The sequence below is a fragment of the Pseudochaenichthys georgianus genome, chromosome 14 (genome assembly GCF_902827115.2).
Source record: "Pseudochaenichthys georgianus chromosome 14, fPseGeo1.2, whole genome shotgun sequence".
NCBI classification, from domain to species: domain Eukaryota; kingdom Metazoa; phylum Chordata; class Actinopteri; order Perciformes; family Channichthyidae; genus Pseudochaenichthys; species Pseudochaenichthys georgianus.
Window position 1 is genome coordinate 28,809,722 of NC_047516.1, and position 18,801 is coordinate 28,828,522.

Consider the following 18,801-nt stretch of genomic DNA (forward strand, 5'->3'; position numbering starts at 1 on the left):
CCCACCATTGCATAAGAGCCGGTTTGTGATTCACAGCTGTGTGATCGAGCACCCGGGGGGGGGGGGGATCGATCAGTGAGAGAGGTTAAAACAAAACCCACAGCCTGGCAATGACTGCTGCAAATAAAAATGAACGAGCATCACTGTATTCACTTTCATGTGTGGAGCATGCTTGTATTAGGCTACATATTGACTTCTCAATCTCTAATTATGAAAATCTGTGCAATCTGTTATCTCGAGTTTTCATTTGTAACCATGTTAGGAGCGTCGCACGAGAGGCAGCAATGACACTCTGCCTATTGATCCACCACTTTGGTCCAGATTGAAAAATCGGAATGTTTGACATGACATTTGGTGCAGTTATTCATGCTCCTCAAAGGATGAACCCAACAAAATGTGGTGATCCCGTTTTCCTCTAGAGCTTCAATGAGGTTGACATTTGATTGGTTTTGAGTAAAATGTCTCAAATACTATTGGATGAATTGTCATGACATTTGGAATATGTATGTTCTCCTGAGGATTAACTGTTATAACTTTGGTGATCCCTTCACTTTTTGTCCAGCGGCATCATCAGGTGAAACGATGTACTTGCTTGTACAATCCTCATGCCAATGCTGATTTAAGACCATTTGCTAAACTGCAATGGCACAGACTTCAGACTATCATCATGTAACTTCCTTTATCCGAGTCTGTTAAGTTCATAGGGTTTTAAGTTAAGTTGGAATGTGGAAACAAAATTGACGCGAGAAGATGTGTTGCAATTTCTTGCTCTGAGCTTTTAAACAACATGTTACTATATTTTTCCAAGTAGTTGTTTTCGACACACTTTTTCAGATTATTCCCACAACACATGAATGCAAGGCCTTATCTCACAATTTTACTATAAGTAAACATAATTTATGTATCTGCCAACTTCTGCAAAATGAAATTGGAGCCCATGCAACACTTTTGCCCGATTCTAGAGTGGGGTATTTACTGACAAACAAAAACAGAAAATATTTTTTAAACCACAGACCTTATTTCAGGCTTCTAACCAAAAACACGTTCAAAACTAGACTAGGAAAAGGAACATTTATAAGATGCCAACTGATTTCCAGGTTCTAGGACTCCTACAGCATTTGATACCCTCAGCTGTACACCACACTGCCTCTTTTGTCAGATTTGCAGTCAGACTATCAAACAGCCTAGCTTTTGCCAATTTAAATATGATGACATTTCCTCCAAAGCATATATGTCAAAACCATTGACTAGTATATAGGAAACAGGTTTACATAAACATGAATTTGTCAACAATCTAATTATGAAACAAATCATATTTTGACACATGCATGCCCAAGGGACAACATATGAGAAACTTTGATCTACATAACATCACAATTTCCTAAGTCGAGATCATACTGCACTTTTCCATAGTTACGTTTTGTTGGCAGTGGCACACACCTGGCTCCACTAGCTCATCAGCCCCTGCTGCATGATTGGTTATTCTAGTGGATGTTTCACTGTGGGAATATTAAGATGCAGCAGCAGTTAATTGCATGACTATTGCTCAGAATCACACAGATCATGCATCATCCTGAGTCATGGCTGTGCCTGTTTCTGTGGTCCTGGATCCTGAGTCCTGCATCCTGAGTCCTGCATCCTGAGTCCTGCATCCTGAGTCCTGGATTTCGAGTCGTGGCTGAACCGGTCTCTGCGGTCCTGCCTGACTCTCATCACACTATTTCCCTGATGGCTCCCACAGGATTGTTGACATCCTCGTGGATTCATCTTCTTATTATAAACACATGCATTTCCAAACATTTGGACTACCTATGTTGCAAATGTATTATCTTTTCAATTTACACATGGTATCTATTGCACGTCTGTCCGTCCTGGGAGAAGGATCCCTCCTCTGTTGCTCTCCCTGAGGTTTCTCCCATTTTCCCCTTTAAACTGTGGGGTTTTTCCTTCTTTGGAAGTTTTTCCTTGTACGATGTGAGGGTCTAAGGACAGAGGGTGTCGTATTGTCATACTGATATTGCGTACAAACTGTGAAGTCCACTGAGACAAATGTAACATTTGTGATATTGGGCTATATAAATAAACATTGATTGATTGATTGATCATGCCCTGTGTTTTTCTATATCAAAACCACGGTTACCATTGATCGTGAAACATGTCCACTTTGTGTTTCTACCATTGGGTCCAAACATGGAATCAATGGGCCAAATAAATGAATAGCAGCATTGGTTCAATAATTTCTACATCACCCTTGAGGCAGAGAACTGCACTATTTTCTGCATGAATAACATTAAAAATGTAAAAAAAAATCTTACAGGATCACGCAAGAATAATTTAAAACAGCGGTTGTTTGAGAAGGTAATGATAATCTGACAGCCTCACACTGGTAGTAGATAACAAGGGAGCTTGAATCCTCATTCTAACTTCCACTCTGTCAAATGTGCCCTCGTGTATACATTTAAACAGATTTAAGCTCCATTTTTGAATCAAGTGAGTGAGAAATGAAGTGCTGATTCTCAGCTTTGAGGTCTCCAGACTTGAATGCTCCAGTGTGCCACGACAGTAATTAGGTTAAATGTAAATAAGGATTATTAATCAAAAACAAAGAAATGTATAGTCGGTTAATTAACTGGAATACATGTGGCACAATAGATGAAAGTAAGCTAATAATTGAATTACAACTATGTTATTTTCTATAAGCATTGCTGGATGTATGCATTAAGCATTGTGGAGTAGCTTTATAAGAAATAAGTCTTCACAACTCCTTGGCTTTACCATTTACACTTTTAACTGTGACATTTTGGTCATATGGCAGCCTTTTACAAAATGATGTATTTGCTGGATGGCAACGGTGTCTGCACCCACACTAATTATACCAGAGGAAACCTGCAGAGATGAAACAGGAGCGTTTCATGGACCATCTGGGGAGCGATTCAGTTGATACAGCCCTTGCAGTCATGTACTGATTTGTACCTGCTGTCACTGTTTTTTCCAGTTTGTGCCAGGACCAAAAAAGGTTCTCAAGGATGATTAAAAATAGTTTAAATGTACAAGCCCCTTCTGAATTGAAACCGGGATTGGCTGTAGATGTGTTGCCTTTGATCAGAGTAAAATGTTCGGTAGTAAAACTACCTGTTTCTCTCTTACAGTTAGAGACATGAAGTTATGAACAATGATCAAAATATTGTAGGTGCAACTTGGTTGTAACTTGCTCCGAAATCTTAGATGTTCTGCCCCAACCAGTAACAGGTCTGTAAAAAATCAGTTATTCAAAGCATCCTTTAGTGCTAAATGGAAGTCATTTGATCTGGACATAGTTCATGGGATAAAAGCTGTCAGACTGCCTTTGCCACTTGGTAATTTTCCAAAATATCAATTGTGGTTCACTTGAGTAACATGAGTTTTATTATCATTGAATACATTCTACCCTTTTTCTGTAAGTTGTACTGTCATTATTGCCTAGTGCCTACTGTTTGTTATTATTAGAATGTGGGCCATTAAATGGCACTTTTTACCTCAAAAGAAGCTGCAGGGTTCAGATTTCTCCTGGGTGGTTCATCAGGAGCTGGGTTGTGTTCACTGTGCGGACTTCACAGATCAGTGATGGGTCAAACCTGCCAGCATCATCCAGCAGATGGAGCCCTTAAACTGCAGATGCCTGTGGCTTCAACAGCCAAAGATGTATACTGCTCTCCACTCTGCCATCATGAAGTTTCTCTGCAGTACCTGGTAGAGCAATTAAGACAATCATTTCAACACAATAACAAGCCATTTGTTTAACTCAAACTACGAGTATGGAAAGCAGTGTTCTCTTTGCTTTCTGATGTTTATACCAAATCATCAACATTTTATATTGTCATGAATTTCTTACAACTTTTTAAAAGACAATCTGTTCATTTGCAAATCTCACATGCATATATAAATTACGTGTAGGCTATTGTTATATTTTTGTGAAATTCTGAGGAGTTACACTCTAATAAACAATATATCTGTTTATAAGAACCAATAAGAACTGGTAAACTGTGTGGAAATCAGCTGAAGAAAGAAAGAAAGAAAAAAAGAAAGAAATATGTATGTCCTTGTTTACATTTGTGTATGGGACTCACAAAACAACTATTTTCGTTATTTCATTCCAAGATGGTGGATACAAGAAAGATAGAAAATAAAAGGTTGCTAAGTGTGTAAGGAATGTTCTCAACGATACTTACCCACCAAGTACAAAGCCACAGCTTCACATTCAAACATTTCATTTCAAACAGCACTGTTTGAGAGGACTATACGACGGCAAGCACGATGGACAAATAAACAAGATCGAGAAACTACCTCCTAGTTACCAAAGATATTACTAGCAAAAGATAGGTCACCGCCGCTGGAGACCACTGTGGGACACAGTCGTAGGGCCATTAAAGCAGTGGAGACCATGGTGGAGACATTAGCCTAGCATAAATGGCGTCGGGTAATTTTTGCGTGTTGCCAGATGCCTATCTTCCACTTTGTATTACATTTACTTCGATGTACGTTTGTAAAACAATCTTTATTTAACATTTAAACTAAGGTGGTTATTCATTAAAATAGTGTAACGATTTGGGAAAGAGCTCTTTTGTGGCATTGGGCTAATCTTTCCTCCACAGAATCTTTGATCTTAGAGATACTACCACTACATTTCCTGTTTATTTTTAATCACTCTAATGTGTACAATGCAGACCTTCTTTTTATCTGTAGCACATAAATAAGATTCCCATTTAAATAATAACAGATATTTTCCATTTTAAACTGTCAAACTGTGTAAACCACTAATAAATCAGACTGCTGCAGTCCCCATAGCAACAGAGAAGAGGGTGGGCATCACAAAAGGCAAAGGGTCACGTCATGATTCATGCCTCTGGAGTTCACATCCAAGGCTGTTTATAATCTTTAAGCACTAAAACCCAAATGCACCCACAATACATTATAACCATCCGCTTCCCTATCAAAGATTAAAACCTTAACATTCCCCTAATTTCCTACAGCACAGACATGGTACAATCTGCCTTCATAAGAAAACCATCACCAATGGCTTCCCCCCTCCCTCCGTCCGGCAGGTACCACTTCCTGCCGAGGGGGTGATGATATCCATCCACCCCAGATCTAGTGCTCATTGTGGCAGAATTACAGTGCACTGGACTGTACAGAGCAGTGTAGCATCCAGGCTGCTGTCTGTGAGGGGTGGGGTCCAGCTACACTGATACCACCAAACGAAAGCTAACAGAGAGGCAGAAAAGGAGAGGAAAAATAGAGCGCAGAGGGGGGAAGATTGCACCTAAAGAGGACTATAAAACGGGTAAGGAGAAAAGGGGGTGGGTGGAGATAAAGGGGAAGAGACAATGGAGAAAGGTCCAGAATTGTTCAAATAGATCCTTTGCTGCTTCTGCATGCTTCCCCCCTGTTGAAAATACATCTTTCTTGATTCATTTTCCATATGACACCTTTTTGTTTAAATCATATGTATATTTATTTAACATTTCATGAATATATTTATGTGATTATTCCATTCTACATTTGATTTTTCTGTGGATATTCTTGCTTGTGGTGTGGGCCATGGTGTATACATCTGACCATTTGGCCCAGTAATGATTATTTTGCATTTGATTGAATACATAGACCCATGCTTTTGTTCCTATTTACAATTATATATTGGAGGAGGGGTGTCAATTCTATAATACAATGTTGGCTGATATTCATACTTATTCATATTGGAAACTGACTGGTTTCATGGCTGTGCAACCAACATTTCAATGTAAATAAGAAATATATGCTATACGTGTTGAGCATAGCTTTCATCATGTTCTGTATGACACAATAGTGCTGAAAGAATGACTTCATTTTTTCAGGAACTTTAAGGTCAGACAGTGATTTTGATCAGCCACCTAGATGTGTATAAAAAAGCTAACTTTGCCATCAGTAACCCAATGTGTATGAGCAGGAAATACACACCTCCATCTTCACTTTTCAAAGCCTTTACATATTAGGAATACATTTTATTTTTAGAAAGATGGCACACTTAGTCCTAGTATTGATTTACATTTTTAAGATTTTTGGAATAATCATTTTCTGGAGAAATATAAGGCAACCAATTCAATGGAAAATGTCAAAAAGAAAAAAAAGATTTACAGAATGTATTTGTATTTCTATGCCATTATTATCCCTGGAGCTTAAATGTTGTTGTGTTGGTGGACAGGATGAAAGGAGACACCCCAGTGAACAGCACCATGATGAGTGTCGGTCAGGCCAGGAAGCTGGTGGAGCAACTGAAGATAGAGGCTAGTTTCTGCAGGATAAAGGTACAAGGATAAAGGTTTTGTCTGTCACATTCAGACAAAAATCATACACTAAACCCTATAATAAAAAGGGGAAAAATTGAACCAATGTATGAGTTAAATCCAAACAGTCGACTAAATACATTTCCAATTGGCTTTTTGAGAAGCTAAAAAAATATTTGTTCATGCAAATTCAAATAATGTCATGCCCAACACTGAAATCAAACGTGTTACTTGCTCATGTCAAGTACATGCCCACACAAAGTCATAATGATACTACATTATTTGTATTGATTGATTAATACTGCTGCACAAACTAAAACCGCCCTCAGATTAAACAAAGTCCACGTTTGATTTGCCCATTGATTTATAAAGCATCTAAGTTGAAAGAGCAGCACTAAATGATCTTGACATTTACATCTGTTTTGCAGTGGAAGAGAATCACAGGTGACTATCAATGCACTCTAAGTCCATGCTTTCCATGGAGGAGTTTCTAGTGGAAAGCATTACTTTTGACCAGAAAACGGGTTCGTTTTAATGCTTTAAAAGGCGTACTTCTCTTTACTCAAAGACTTCAAGAACCAAAACACATTTAGAAATTCAACCTTTAAACATTTAGATATAGAACTCTTTATAGCGATACTTGAAGTATTACACTGGGTAAAATCAAAGTAAATCCATATTGCTATTCCCACACTTCCCGCTCAGACTCTTCTGTTATTGATTCTGTATTGTTTCATTCTCTGTTTTGGTCCTAATGATCTATTACCCCGATGTTATGGCTGTACTGTGAGACCATTGTTACTGCAGACATCTAGTCTTCCTAACATGAATCAATATTAAACCTGCTCATACTGTTGGTATTATTTATAATAGTATACCAATTTACCAAATAAATACAATTAAAAAAAACTGCTAAAGTGAATGAATCCGTGGATTGATAGAATACGTTAAATTAGCTCTGCTTCAGTTGGCTAGCACAATTTAATGCAGCTTAAATTAATAATAATAATCCAATTGTATACATTTGTACACTGAGACAATTTGTGTATACTTTAGGTACATTTTGCAGACATTACTAACACATTTTACAGTAAAGTTTAGAATGCAGGACTTTTATTTGTGTATTCACATTTTTTGGTAAAAAAAAATGGAAATTGTATTTCTTTATTTCTCCCCTGTATTTCCAATATGTACACAATATTGCAAAAGTCCTCCAGTGGAGATCGTGAATGTCAAATGAAAACAACCTTTGATTGCAACGTGATGTTGAGTTGTCCCTGATTCGGACCCACCTCTCAGGTATCGAAGGCCGCGGCGGACCTGATGGCGTACTGCGACGCTCACTCCTGTGACGACCCCCTGATCAGCCCCGTGCCCATCTCAGAGAACCCCTACAGGGAGAAGAAGTTCTTCTGCGCTCTGCTTTGAGACCAATCAGGGATTGCTGTGATTAAAAGTACAACTGTACAGTATGTACAGTGTGTACTTCTGATCTGAATGAGACATCAATGTAGCCTACTATAGGAACCGTGCATAAAAGCTGCCGATGTACAGTAGCCTACACAATCAACTCTGGAACTAAATTATTTCACTGCTAAAGTCTCAATTTAAGAGGGGGAAAACAAATATAACAAAACCCAAACATTTAATCGATAGAGTCAGAGTTATCATAATCAAAAGTAAATAAACGTAGGAAACAGCTATTAGTTTAATAACACATGTCATGCTTATTTATATTATAGGTAACTGCCAAAAAAGGATAATCATATGGATCAGATTTAACTGGGAGGCAAAGTCCCACGCTTTGGATTTAGCTCGGTCAGATGCTGCTCTGACAGTTCAAGGCTGTCACTTCGGCCCATTATAATGTTCATACATTTGTGAAAAAAAGCCTATGTTAGGTAAATTTATGAAATGTCCTATCTTGGTTGCTACGTGTAGAGGTAATACCACTCTTCTTCAGATTACCGCTCTTTCAGTGTTCTGTCTCCATCAACAGCTAGCTTAGCTTTAGAGCTACACATTCATTCAATAGAGGAACAAATCCAGCGGAATGAATCCTAAAACCCCAGAAATGAGTTGTACTTCAGGTTCCGTTTGGAAGTCAATGGGTTTTCAGTTAGATGCCTGAAATGAGTTGTGTGTCAGAAAGAGACTTTACCGTTTTGTCACCCTGCTTGTGAATTTTGAGGCTTTTACATGTTTAACAAAAAAGGGGGGGGGAAAGGTCTGGCTTACGCTTCTAAAATCATAGTGATGATAATTTGTGAAGAGCATCTTACTAACAAGACAGGTGGTATGATAACCCTTCGTTGGCCAGGACTAATTTTCCACTATAATCGAAAAACTAAAAGGAACATTAGCTAAATGCTTATTTGTAGGACTACAAAATACTTCAACCCTGCAGCACTCAGTTCTCTCTTCCATGTTTTGGCAGTTACTTGTATCTACCAAGTCCAGGCTGTGTTTATGAGTGGAGCCATTTCATTCACGGTTTATTAGGATGTTAGCATTTTGCTCATTTCTATACTGTTGCCGTCGTGTGTGTGGAAACGTGTATGTGTATGCAAAGGTGCTACTGTGAAACTTAAGCCACAACCCTGAGTCAGATCACGGTCGGAAAACATGTTATATTTCAATAGCACATAGACTCGAAAGGAAAAAAACATTCCTAGGGCTATGAACATTTAATATATAATCTAAGCCATTAAATCAAAATCAGCTATTTTATTGAGTCTGTCACAGGAACAGTTTTATATTTCTGCAAGGTAAACAAAATAAATGCAGTCGTCAAATGTACTTTTAAAGTGTACATTTTAACCAATCAGGTGTGATGGGCCCTTCAGCCCAACGTCTCCTCTCATTCATGTGAAGCAAGGACGAATGTGAATGACTTGGGAATTCCTTTCATTAATTAAAATCTGTCGCTTTCTCTGTGGTTATTTCTCCATCTGCAATACAGGCAATGACATATTCATGTTAAATGTCTGCAAGAAAAAGAAAATTGCTGTAATTTGGAGTTCCCCTCATCTCATGAGCTCCACAGCATCTTCAACACGATAAAACATATGTTCGAAATCTGAAAATAACAAATGTGGTGCTTTGCAAAAAGAGAAACCATGGAACATGAAGAATTGAAATAAAACCTCCTGGTATCAAAGATGTTTTCGCACTTGTGATTTTATTTGATAGAAATTGAATCTTTAATGAACATGTAAGAGAAAAACACGTGTGGAATATAAAAACTGAAGAGTTTTCATACACATTAGCGAGTGTTTCACAAAGAACTGCGACACAACAGGTACACCTTCAAACAGCTGGTGGGGTGTGGAAGACTCAATGGCACAACCCAGACGAGCACATGTTTGGAACGGCATGCATTCAGGCATCATGTCAGAAACAGTCAGATAGTGTGGAGCTCACTGCAAACTAACACCATGTGATCTAGTATTGTTTAAAGGTTAGTTAAGACACATATAACCAATAGATTACATCAGTTTTGTCACACGAGATTCTACTGAAGCTGCAAATGGTGTTGTTCCAGGAGAGCACATGAATACTTGAGCAGCTTCACTGTTAACGGACACACAGGGGTTGATTTACTCTATCATTGGATTTGTCATAATATTCTAACCGTGTTTATCCAAAACTGGTAGCCATTTACGACAGTGTTTCATCAGAGTCTTCATTTATACACTTTCCCCCCATCTTAAAACCAGCTTCGACCAGACGTGGCCATGGTGCTTCTTTATTTGCAAGATCAAACATAAAAGGTGTTTCCAGTACAAAATGAGCTTCTCTGCTGAGACCAGTGTCACATTCATCTTGAGGTTTTGTTTTTGGCTGTCGCATCAAATCAGTTACATCTTCAGACTGACAACCTACAAGAGATCCTTAAAAACATTGTCCTATAGTGACATCGTGCACAATTATGAGGGGGAAAAAAGAGCGCTTACGTGGACTTTCCAATGGCTTTAAAAATGGATAAACAGGGCAAGATGGCAACAAAGTTAAAGGCTTTAATCATAGAACAAAGTATTTGAGTTTAAAAAATGTCAATTCCTAGTAATCGACCAACAATTCATGAACCATTCGAAACGTTGACCGTAAACAAAATGTAAATGCAGTTTTCCAATGAACCTAGACCAATTAAATATAATGAACATGAGCACTCTTATCCCTTAACTGGAGACTTGACAGTCGACTAAATGTTATTACAGCACAACATTAATAAAGTTATATTCGTGTGTCACTGTGCGACAGCCCTACGAGGACATGTTCAGATGTTCACCATATAAAGGCCTACCGACGTCACAGCCAGATAAAATGTCACAGTATGAATATCATTTTAAAGGAAGATGAATCCTATTTGTGAAAGACCATGAAAATGGCATTTGTGAATTTTGTTTGGGGTCAAGAAATATACGTACAGCTTTGAGTGTAATTTAAATATAAAAATGACTTCAATAACTTCTTTAGGGTGGTGTCAGTTCGTATTTGTGGTATAGCTGAATATAATGGATAGCACTGAAGAGGTAATGTACAGTTTGGACTTCAGAAGTAGAAAACGAGGACTGAACACTTTATAAGAAGGCGTCACACCATTCTTTGAGGCACCCAAAGCAGTCACCTTGTTGTTTGATATTTGCAGAGCAAGTGTCTTTCAGCCAGTCCCGGAAAAGCTCCTCGTCTTTCTTCAGCACCAGAAACTGTCCGAGGACCACGTACGCCTGTGGAGGGAAAGACAGACACACACGGAAATATAATAAAGACAGGAATGCAAGGGTTTCCCACATTAACGTTGTTAAGAAGCCAGTGTTCAATCACATCTCGGAAAGCATGAAGAGGATACGTGGAAAGGCCTGTTTAATAACGTGGTGTGATTTTAACCCAAACACCGTATTATTGGAACCCTAAATATTACCACTCCTTATTCATGGCGCCTCACCAGCCACTCAGGACATTATTCCCTGTGATGTTTACACACTGCCTTGTTCTTTTTAAGTGATGATCCAAGATTGCAGCTCTTTACTTTTCTCTGAGACTAAGCCTGTCACAGCCTTTCACACTCACCCCAAATAATCATTGACTTTTAAGAAGACAAAGACAGTGTGTGTGCTGTGCTGTCTTTGTCTTCCTGGAAGCAAAGGCACTAAATTGCACATGGCCTTTCCGTCACAACGTTGATTCAATCAAAGAGGTGCCATTTAAAGTGTAGTATTATTATTATTATATGACAATCCAGCAACTGCTTTAACACTAACCCTGTTTCTTAAATGTTCACATTACAAAAACTAGAATATTCATGATACTTTGATAAGGAAGGGCAGTTACGAAAACTGATATGAAAATAGTTACTAAACTTAAAATGACAACATTTTATAAGCCTGTGCATTACTAATGTTTTTTCTTTCATTGATTTCAAGACACAAATACCATAACATTGATAATACCACAATCGCAGCGATGTTGGCACCCTTTATAGTGCATCGTATATTTGTGATAACTACCACACGTGTTTATATTGAATACAAATCAAATCCCAATTACCTTGTCAAAACCCTTCTCCTCCAGTCTTTTGCCAAGGACCTCTCCAATGCCTGCCAGAGCGTTCACAGGCTTCTCGCCCATGGGCTCGGCCACAAAGTCTTTATGTTTCTGGGATGTCGACGACATGGCTGTTTCGTAGACGGGCAAAGATCACCAACTAATGAACTGTAACACAAACAAGATAATATAAATTAAAAAGGCAGTCAAATTCATGTAACAGATATTTGCCCTATTCCATAATTCATGTTGTTTTTTCCATTATTTGTGTGCATGTATTTCTGAAACAACCATGAGGAATTGACTGTAGGGTTAGACTTCTGACTGCGTTTTGGTTTAGGTAGTTTGTGGTCAACACCAACTGTGAAGCTTTGTAACCAGTTACGGTGTTTATTTTTAGTTTCAAATAAGTCTCCAAGACATTTGACGTTTCCCAATGAGAGTCTGCCAGGGGCCTGTACTGCGAACCTGGTTCAACCTAACCTGGATATGTTTGAGTTAGCCGGTTGGCCTAATCCAAAACATACGCGCTCTCGCTAAACTGTACTACGACGCTGGTTATCAAGTGGATCGCTCAAGCCAGCCGTGTCCTATCTAGTTAGGTGCGCGTTCACATGAAAGGGGTGGTATCTGGAGCATTCGACCAATCACAAACATGGAGAAGCGCACTGACAGCGCAGCATCATACTTCCTGAATGAAAAGTGAACTTTAATACTAGTCAAAAATGAAGAAGTTGAACTTTAAACATCCATGACTTAAACACTTTATCCAGGATCAAAGCCACAGAGCTGCACCTGCAAGGTGAATACAGCTGGAAAAAGAAAAAGTGTTTGAATGCGTACATTAACAGGTTTATGATATCACTGCCCCGTCTAAAACACGATCTGACTTCAATTACATTTGTCTCGAGTGTTTCGTCAACTTATGTGTTGCTTAAAATAATACTTCTGCATACAGTATGTGACACTGTGAGTGTTGCACGGCCAGATACGGCTCAGCTGACTCAGATAAGGAGATATATGATACATTATGAAGTGATATGCCGCAGACTGTACTTAATGTACTTTGATCCGGTTACTTATGTTGTGGCCGATATTTAAGTAAGCTTTCTTAACGCTAATGTTATAATAGTCAGATTGCTCTGAAGATGGGAGGTGATATTCTATTAATGTTCACGTTCACACAGTCGGTGATTTTTGCCGGCCGTCTTTCCTGCGACGGCAGTTTTTCTGTATTTCCTTTCTCCTGTAATATGACTTGATCGCTTTAAACTCCGCACACTGAGCTCTGATTGGTCAGCAGGCGGTGCTTTCACTGAGTTGAGCTCTTAGCCTGCAACCTAACCTGGTCCCGACCAGGTTAGCTGCTTAGCATATATTACCATGGAGATCTAGCCTGCTAAAAAGAGAACCAGCTTCGGATGACCGGAAAGCCGGAGTTTTCCCTGAATTTAGCCGGCTAAGCGAAAATCCTGCTTCGCAGTATACCCCCCAGGTCTGTTGTAACACTAGCTTATTATGTACTGTCTTACTCTTGTCCATACTGGGCAGCAGTCCTAAACTAACAGGAGAATGGGCTATAAGTCATTGTGCACACCCAATAAGCATAAGCATCCATTCACACAAGTGAATCGGGTGTGTTGAAACTAATACAGTACGTTAGGTTTCGATGTCAGAGTATCATGTTAAGATCAGTGTGATACATGCTACATTACAATGTGTAGTGATTCTAAGCTTGGGTTCAATACAAAACAAATGTATATCACCCCCTTCAATCAATTCAGAGTTGTCAGATTAAAAATGTAAATTGTAATCAGCATATGATTAACACCAACCAACATATGTTATTGGTATCAAAGGGCCTCTTGTTATTACTTATTAACCTTAACCACTCCCTGCTGCAAGTCCTTATTATTTATCATACTTTTAGCCTACTTATATTTAAACAATTCTACACACTGCATTGGATATTTATGCAGGAGTTTACCATACTGTGTATATAAAAGCTGTTTACGCTTTGACACACCGACTGGCTAGCTACAATACGGTACACTTCCACCATTGAATTGCGCGGGTAACACATCTTAGTGCGAATAGCTTTAGCACAACGAGCTAATGCTCAGTAGATAAACAGTGTTTTTGTTTATTGCACTACGAGTGGCCACTGCCTAATTCAAGGTGGTCTTAAAACAGTACGTGGGCCTGAAGAGACCCTCGCCATATACGAAGTTAGCGCAGTGAAGCTACAGAGTTTCTCAGCATGTAGGCGCCTTCATAACTTAACGCTATAGTAGCTTCAGAGGTAGCTAGCCAATACCTCCGCACGTTAAAGTAGTGCTCGTTATCTTCTGACACTACTTTTTTTGTACACAGCATATTTTAGCTAATGAAAACTTCATTATGGATGAGTTTCGACTTACTTCTTAGTGTACTGTCCAGGCTGATACGAGTGTAGTTCGGTGGAGAGCTGATGCTTTGCTTTCTGTTTCTGTGCAAACACCGGCGACCACAATGCAATGCGCCTGCTTCTTGCGTCCTTACGTCACTGTACATCAGCGTTTTCCCCCCTGATTGTTGACCAACAGGATAAACATGTCTGAGCCATGGATACAACATCCAGGCCTTAATCTGTTACTTTACAACTTCTTAACAAGGCTGAATGTTTTACTATCTACAACACTTTACCTGTATAATTAAGAAAGATGTACTTTTGAATGTTAGATTTAGCATGGCGTCTTATTTTTTACATCGTATGCATGTTTACTTTGATTCAAAATGTCATTAAGACACATTACGGCATGCTGTCTTTTTGCATTGGTCATCATTATTCGCTGACGGCTGTGTATAAAAAAAAATATTAAAACATACAATAACTTAAACTATGAACAATACAAAAAACATTGAATATTGCTTTACGGTTGACTTTTATTTTCTTACAGGTTATCAGAAGACAGAGATCAACACTAGTTCCTTTGAATTGATTAATCATTTCACAGTTGTACGCGTTAATGCCTTCCAGCTCTTTACATTAGCATGCAAGTTACTTTTGCATCCATTGTTGGGGGAAAGGAAGAGGCGTGAGCAGGGTAGAACTTGGTTTGGTTAGTGCAACTTTAACAGTAACTGAGTGTTTGCAGTTTGGTTTAATACTCTCTAAATATGCCTACAGTTCAGACAGAACATTAGAAGCCAAGCTGCAGGTCAGCCCAGTGCCGTCTGGCTCCACATTGATCTTCTTCACAACTCCATCTTCCACCACCATCGCATATCTGAAACACAGGATCAAACACACACTTCATCTCTGCACCATGAGAGTTACATGATATTGCAAAACAAAAAGGGTTTTATATTTATTTAACAGGGACAGTGCACATTATTGCAAATGTACCAGAGTTACAAGAGGCTATTTTCATATGCAGTCCCTGAACAGATGTTGTGATCATCAGGTTCATCGTATGTTGCTATGCTCAAAATCACACCCTTGTTCACTCCCTATATAATCATTTGACAGTTAACTCTATAGAGAGCAGTATATTGAGATTTAAAGAGCACACTCATGTATAATTGTAATTTACTATACTTATGTATATAATAATATAACTGCTTTTTATCACCTATAAAATGCAATTCTTTGAATAGTGGGATTATTACCAAATCGTGTAAATAACAAACATTACTTTGTTTGTTACATTTTCAGAAATGTTTGGAGCAACAAAAGATGTAAGTAATGGGAGTGATTTACAGCACAGCCTGAGTTTACATTGTAATTGATCAAACAAAAAAAGATTCAAAACAAATGCAGTCAAATCTGATATGAGCAAAAATGATCATTACCTCTTGGATCGCTTGTTCCCAAGTGCCTGAACAATCTGATCACTGTCAAGCAGCAGATCAACCGCCTACGGGGCAGAAAGAAGCAGAGAGATGAGTACAGGTCACATTTAATAGAACGGAATAATACCAGAAATATAATCTTACCTTTGTAAAAGCTCCCGTAGGATCAGCCAGCATTCGAATCTGCAGAGAGGAGTGAGCTCAGCATTCTTAATATCAAACAGTACATTTAATGAATTATGAAATCTGCTGTGTCATCAACCTTTCTTTTCTTAAGGAAGGCTACTAGGAAAAAAGGCTGTTCAGAATGTGGAAAAAGCGAGCTAACGTAGTTCAATATCACAAAATATGTAACCAATAACTTTGCTTTAACTAACATCAAAATCCCAGAGTTAAATAATGCCTTTTTTGTGCAATGTTGACATGGCAAAGAACATAAAAAACATATATATAAAATATATATTGTGAAGCCATAGGACTAGGAGCAGTGGGCAGCTATTGTACAGCACCCAGGGAGCAATGGGAGTGGGGTCAGGGGTTGTCCACGGCAGGGCCCAGGAGGTGAACTGGGACTTCTCCAAGTACCAGTCCACACTCCTTATTTAGGTCTGGTCTGGGACTTGAACCGGCGACCCTACGGCTCACAGCCCAAGCCCCTACCGACTGAGCCACTGCCGGACTACTGATAATGAGCCTTTTTTTGTCACCAAAAAGTTGTGTGCAGTTTATTATGAGGAGATGTTGTTGTTGGGTATCTCACGATCTGAGTTGAGGTCATAAAAAAAAGAAGCGGATTGCAAAAACATTGTCTTCCATACCTTGCCATCTGTTCCGTGCTCCTTTCCCCAGGCAGCCATGACGAATGCGTCATTGACAGAGATGCAAGCGACCTCCTGCATTCCTTTACTCTTCAGGTCCGCAGCCTGCTCCACAAAACCTGGAAGGTGAGTCTGAAAGCATAAAACAAAGACAACGTCAGCTGCCTGATGCGAAAGGGAATTGTGCACAACACACAGTTAACAGGGATGAAAGTGTGGACTCCACCTTGGAACAACCAGGGGTAAAAGCTCCAGGTACAGCAAAGAGGACTCCTTTCTTCCCCTTGAAGAGCTGATCCATAGACACCTTATTCCCTGGCTCCCCCTCCTGGACCTCCACTGCAGGGAGAGATTCTCCAACCTGATGGGGATTGACAAGAAAAACATGAAAGAAGGTAGACCCACATTCTCAAATGACCATCAACACAATTACCTACCAGCTAATGACCAGCAAATTGTCATGTAGTGACGCAAAGACACTTAAATGAAGCATAGCTATTTTTTAATGCTTTGGACTTCTTGAATGCTGATAACTCTGTAATGTAAATAATTGAACAGTACTATAAAGCAATACAGCTACTAATTAAGATTGGAAGGGGATTTAGAAAATGATGAATAGCAAATATTGGCTTTTGCCGCTAGAGGGCGACACATGACCACAAAAAGACGCATGTGTCGCATTAAAATGGCCGATTGCTTTAACTATTGAAAACATCAACAGTGACGGATTAATCATTTACACATAAAACGCATTTTCAACAAGATATTAAACACAAATTACACTTCAGTTATGGCCTTAAAGATATTTTAATAAAACAATACGTATACAGAGCAGCTGTGAAGTTCAGGCACACTCGGATAATCCATTTGTAAGGGAACTTTTAACTTGGAATATTTTAAAACATACTTTTGTGGAGGCAAGACGGAGCAACGCAAGTCTAATTTGAACTTCACTGGTCTTAAAAAAGTGATATCAGTTTCCGTGCGTCGCTGTATAAAAGGCATGGGGTAGCCCGACAGATAGTGTTACGTAAATACTTTACTGTTAGCATTATGCTTCATTCAAATAACCAGCAGATGTCGAGAAAGCAACTGGCGAAGTACCGAGAGGATGGGGAGTAGAGACAGTCGTGATAATCAAACAAATTGCTTATCATCCTAGCTAGTGACTGTCATGGCGATGGGCTTCGGAGAGACCGTTAGCACAGCGAGTTACACAGAGAAGGACGGAGCATTGTCGTGCAGTTTAGTTCATTCTACAGTACATTTCAACGACACATTCACGTCCTTGCACTAGCCATGTAGCACACACAGCTAACCCCATGAAGGACTTACCTGAATCGGCATGTTGACAACCGGAGAAGTGTGTAAGAGCTTGACGCACTGGAGGACACGGGTGCTCTTGGTGATAGTGCGTGTGATGGAAAGCATTACGGCTCGCTATTTAACCAGCTAGCCAGTTTTCTGTATGGTGTTCCTGTGCTGCTTTCCTGTATGGAGTCCTGTGTATGGTGTTCCTGTGGTGCGTTCCTGCTGTCCGACAGACACACACCTCAAGCGTCACTCAACCTTACCACACCGTTAACCTACAGCAGTGTCCCACATTGACTTTGGCTGTTGGGATTTAACCTAGTTTACAGATTTGGGCCTGTTAAACCTGTATTTACATGGGCCATCTGCTAGCTAAAGCCATGTATAATGTAAATGACTAATACATGTGCAGTAGTGTTGAAGGAGTACTAGAAACACAAGTTTAAATAGAAAATGCCATGGTGTAAATATCAAGGTCTAAGTAAAAGTCTAGAGTCCAGTATTGTCGGTAAAATGCACTGAAAGTATCAATGCATAAACTATCAAAGACAAATAATGCTATATTATTCAGTTTGTATCACTAACACACATTAAAAAGCGATTTCATGTTGTCTAATGTGGAGCCAGTTTTAAATACTACAACTATAGATGAATAAGCAGTGTAGTAGGCCTACTGAATCATATTTGAGCGTCACATAAAATGTAGTGGAATAAAACGTACACTATTTCCTATTGAATATTAGTGGAGTACAACTCAAGTATATAAAGTATTATAAAAAGCAAATATTTGAGGTTAGTACAAGTATTTCACAGGTATTCTTATGTGTGGTAAATTAGTTAATTGCACCACTGTTGATATGTAATTTTAAATAAACAAATAATCTATATATCCAGTGATTTAGATGACATTTATTTTCTTTCTTCTTTTCGAAATCCTATTTATTTACCTTAGCTTGAACACAGCACACAAGTCAGCAGTCCTACACAGACAC

At 39.0% G+C, this 18,801-nt stretch overlaps 3 protein-coding genes across 3 annotated transcripts in view; 1 reads left to right on the forward strand and 2 right to left on the reverse strand.

Annotated features, from left to right (window-relative positions):
• LOC117458054 (uncharacterized) overlaps window positions 1-9,461 on the forward strand; it is a 30,214-nt gene extending 20,753 nt beyond the window's left edge. Inside the window, exons 5-6 of the mRNA XM_034098291.2 lie at window positions 6,218-6,320; window positions 7,599-9,461. Of these exons, the coding sequence (XP_033954182.2) occupies window positions 6,218-6,320; window positions 7,599-7,727 (232 nt within the window). The 3' untranslated portion in view covers window positions 7,728-9,461. The remainder of the gene's footprint in view (window positions 1-6,217; window positions 6,321-7,598) is intronic.
• Window positions 9,462-14,375, reverse strand: banf1 (barrier to autointegration nuclear assembly factor 1). The gene is made up of 3 exons (XM_034098985.1): window positions 14,267-14,375; window positions 11,850-12,014; window positions 9,462-11,029 (listed from the first exon to the last, which is right to left on the reverse strand). The coding sequence occupies exons 2-3, from the start codon at window positions 11,973-11,975 to the stop codon at window positions 10,883-10,885; spliced, it is 273 nt and encodes a 90-aa protein (XP_033954876.1). The 5' UTR covers window positions 11,976-12,014; window positions 14,267-14,375; the 3' UTR covers window positions 9,462-10,882.
• A 376-nt stretch (window positions 14,376-14,751) lies between these two features.
• prdx5 (peroxiredoxin 5) lies at window positions 14,752-18,103 on the reverse strand. The gene is made up of 6 exons (XM_034098980.2): window positions 17,834-18,103; window positions 16,725-16,859; window positions 16,499-16,630; window positions 15,825-15,863; window positions 15,681-15,745; window positions 14,752-15,115 (listed from the first exon to the last, which is right to left on the reverse strand). The coding sequence occupies exons 1-6, from the start codon at window positions 17,927-17,929 to the stop codon at window positions 15,010-15,012; spliced, it is 573 nt and encodes a 190-aa protein (XP_033954871.1). The 5' UTR covers window positions 17,930-18,103; the 3' UTR covers window positions 14,752-15,009.
• Between the last annotated feature and the right edge of the window lie 698 nt (window positions 18,104-18,801).

Excerpts from the sequence above, each read along its gene's own strand:
- banf1 (XM_034098985.1), bottom strand. The coding sequence starts at position 11,975 with ATGTCGTCGACATCCCAGAAACATAAAGACTTTGTGGCCGAGCCCATG. Across the intron at positions 11,030-11,849 it reads AGGAGAAGGGTTTTGACAAG|GCGTACGTGGTCCTCGGACA; the intron begins GTAATTGGGATT and ends TTCCCTCCACAG.
- prdx5 (XM_034098980.2), bottom strand. The coding sequence starts at position 17,929 with ATGCTTTCCATCACACGCACTATCACCAAGAGCACCCGTGTCCTCCAG. Across the intron at positions 15,864-16,498 it reads AGCACGGAACAGATGGCAAG|ATTCGAATGCTGGCTGATCC; the intron begins GTATGGAAGACA and ends TCCTCTCTGCAG. Across the intron at positions 15,116-15,680 it reads GGGAACAAGCGATCCAAGAG|ATATGCGATGGTGGTGGAAG; the intron begins GTAATGATCATT and ends CCTGTGTTTCAG.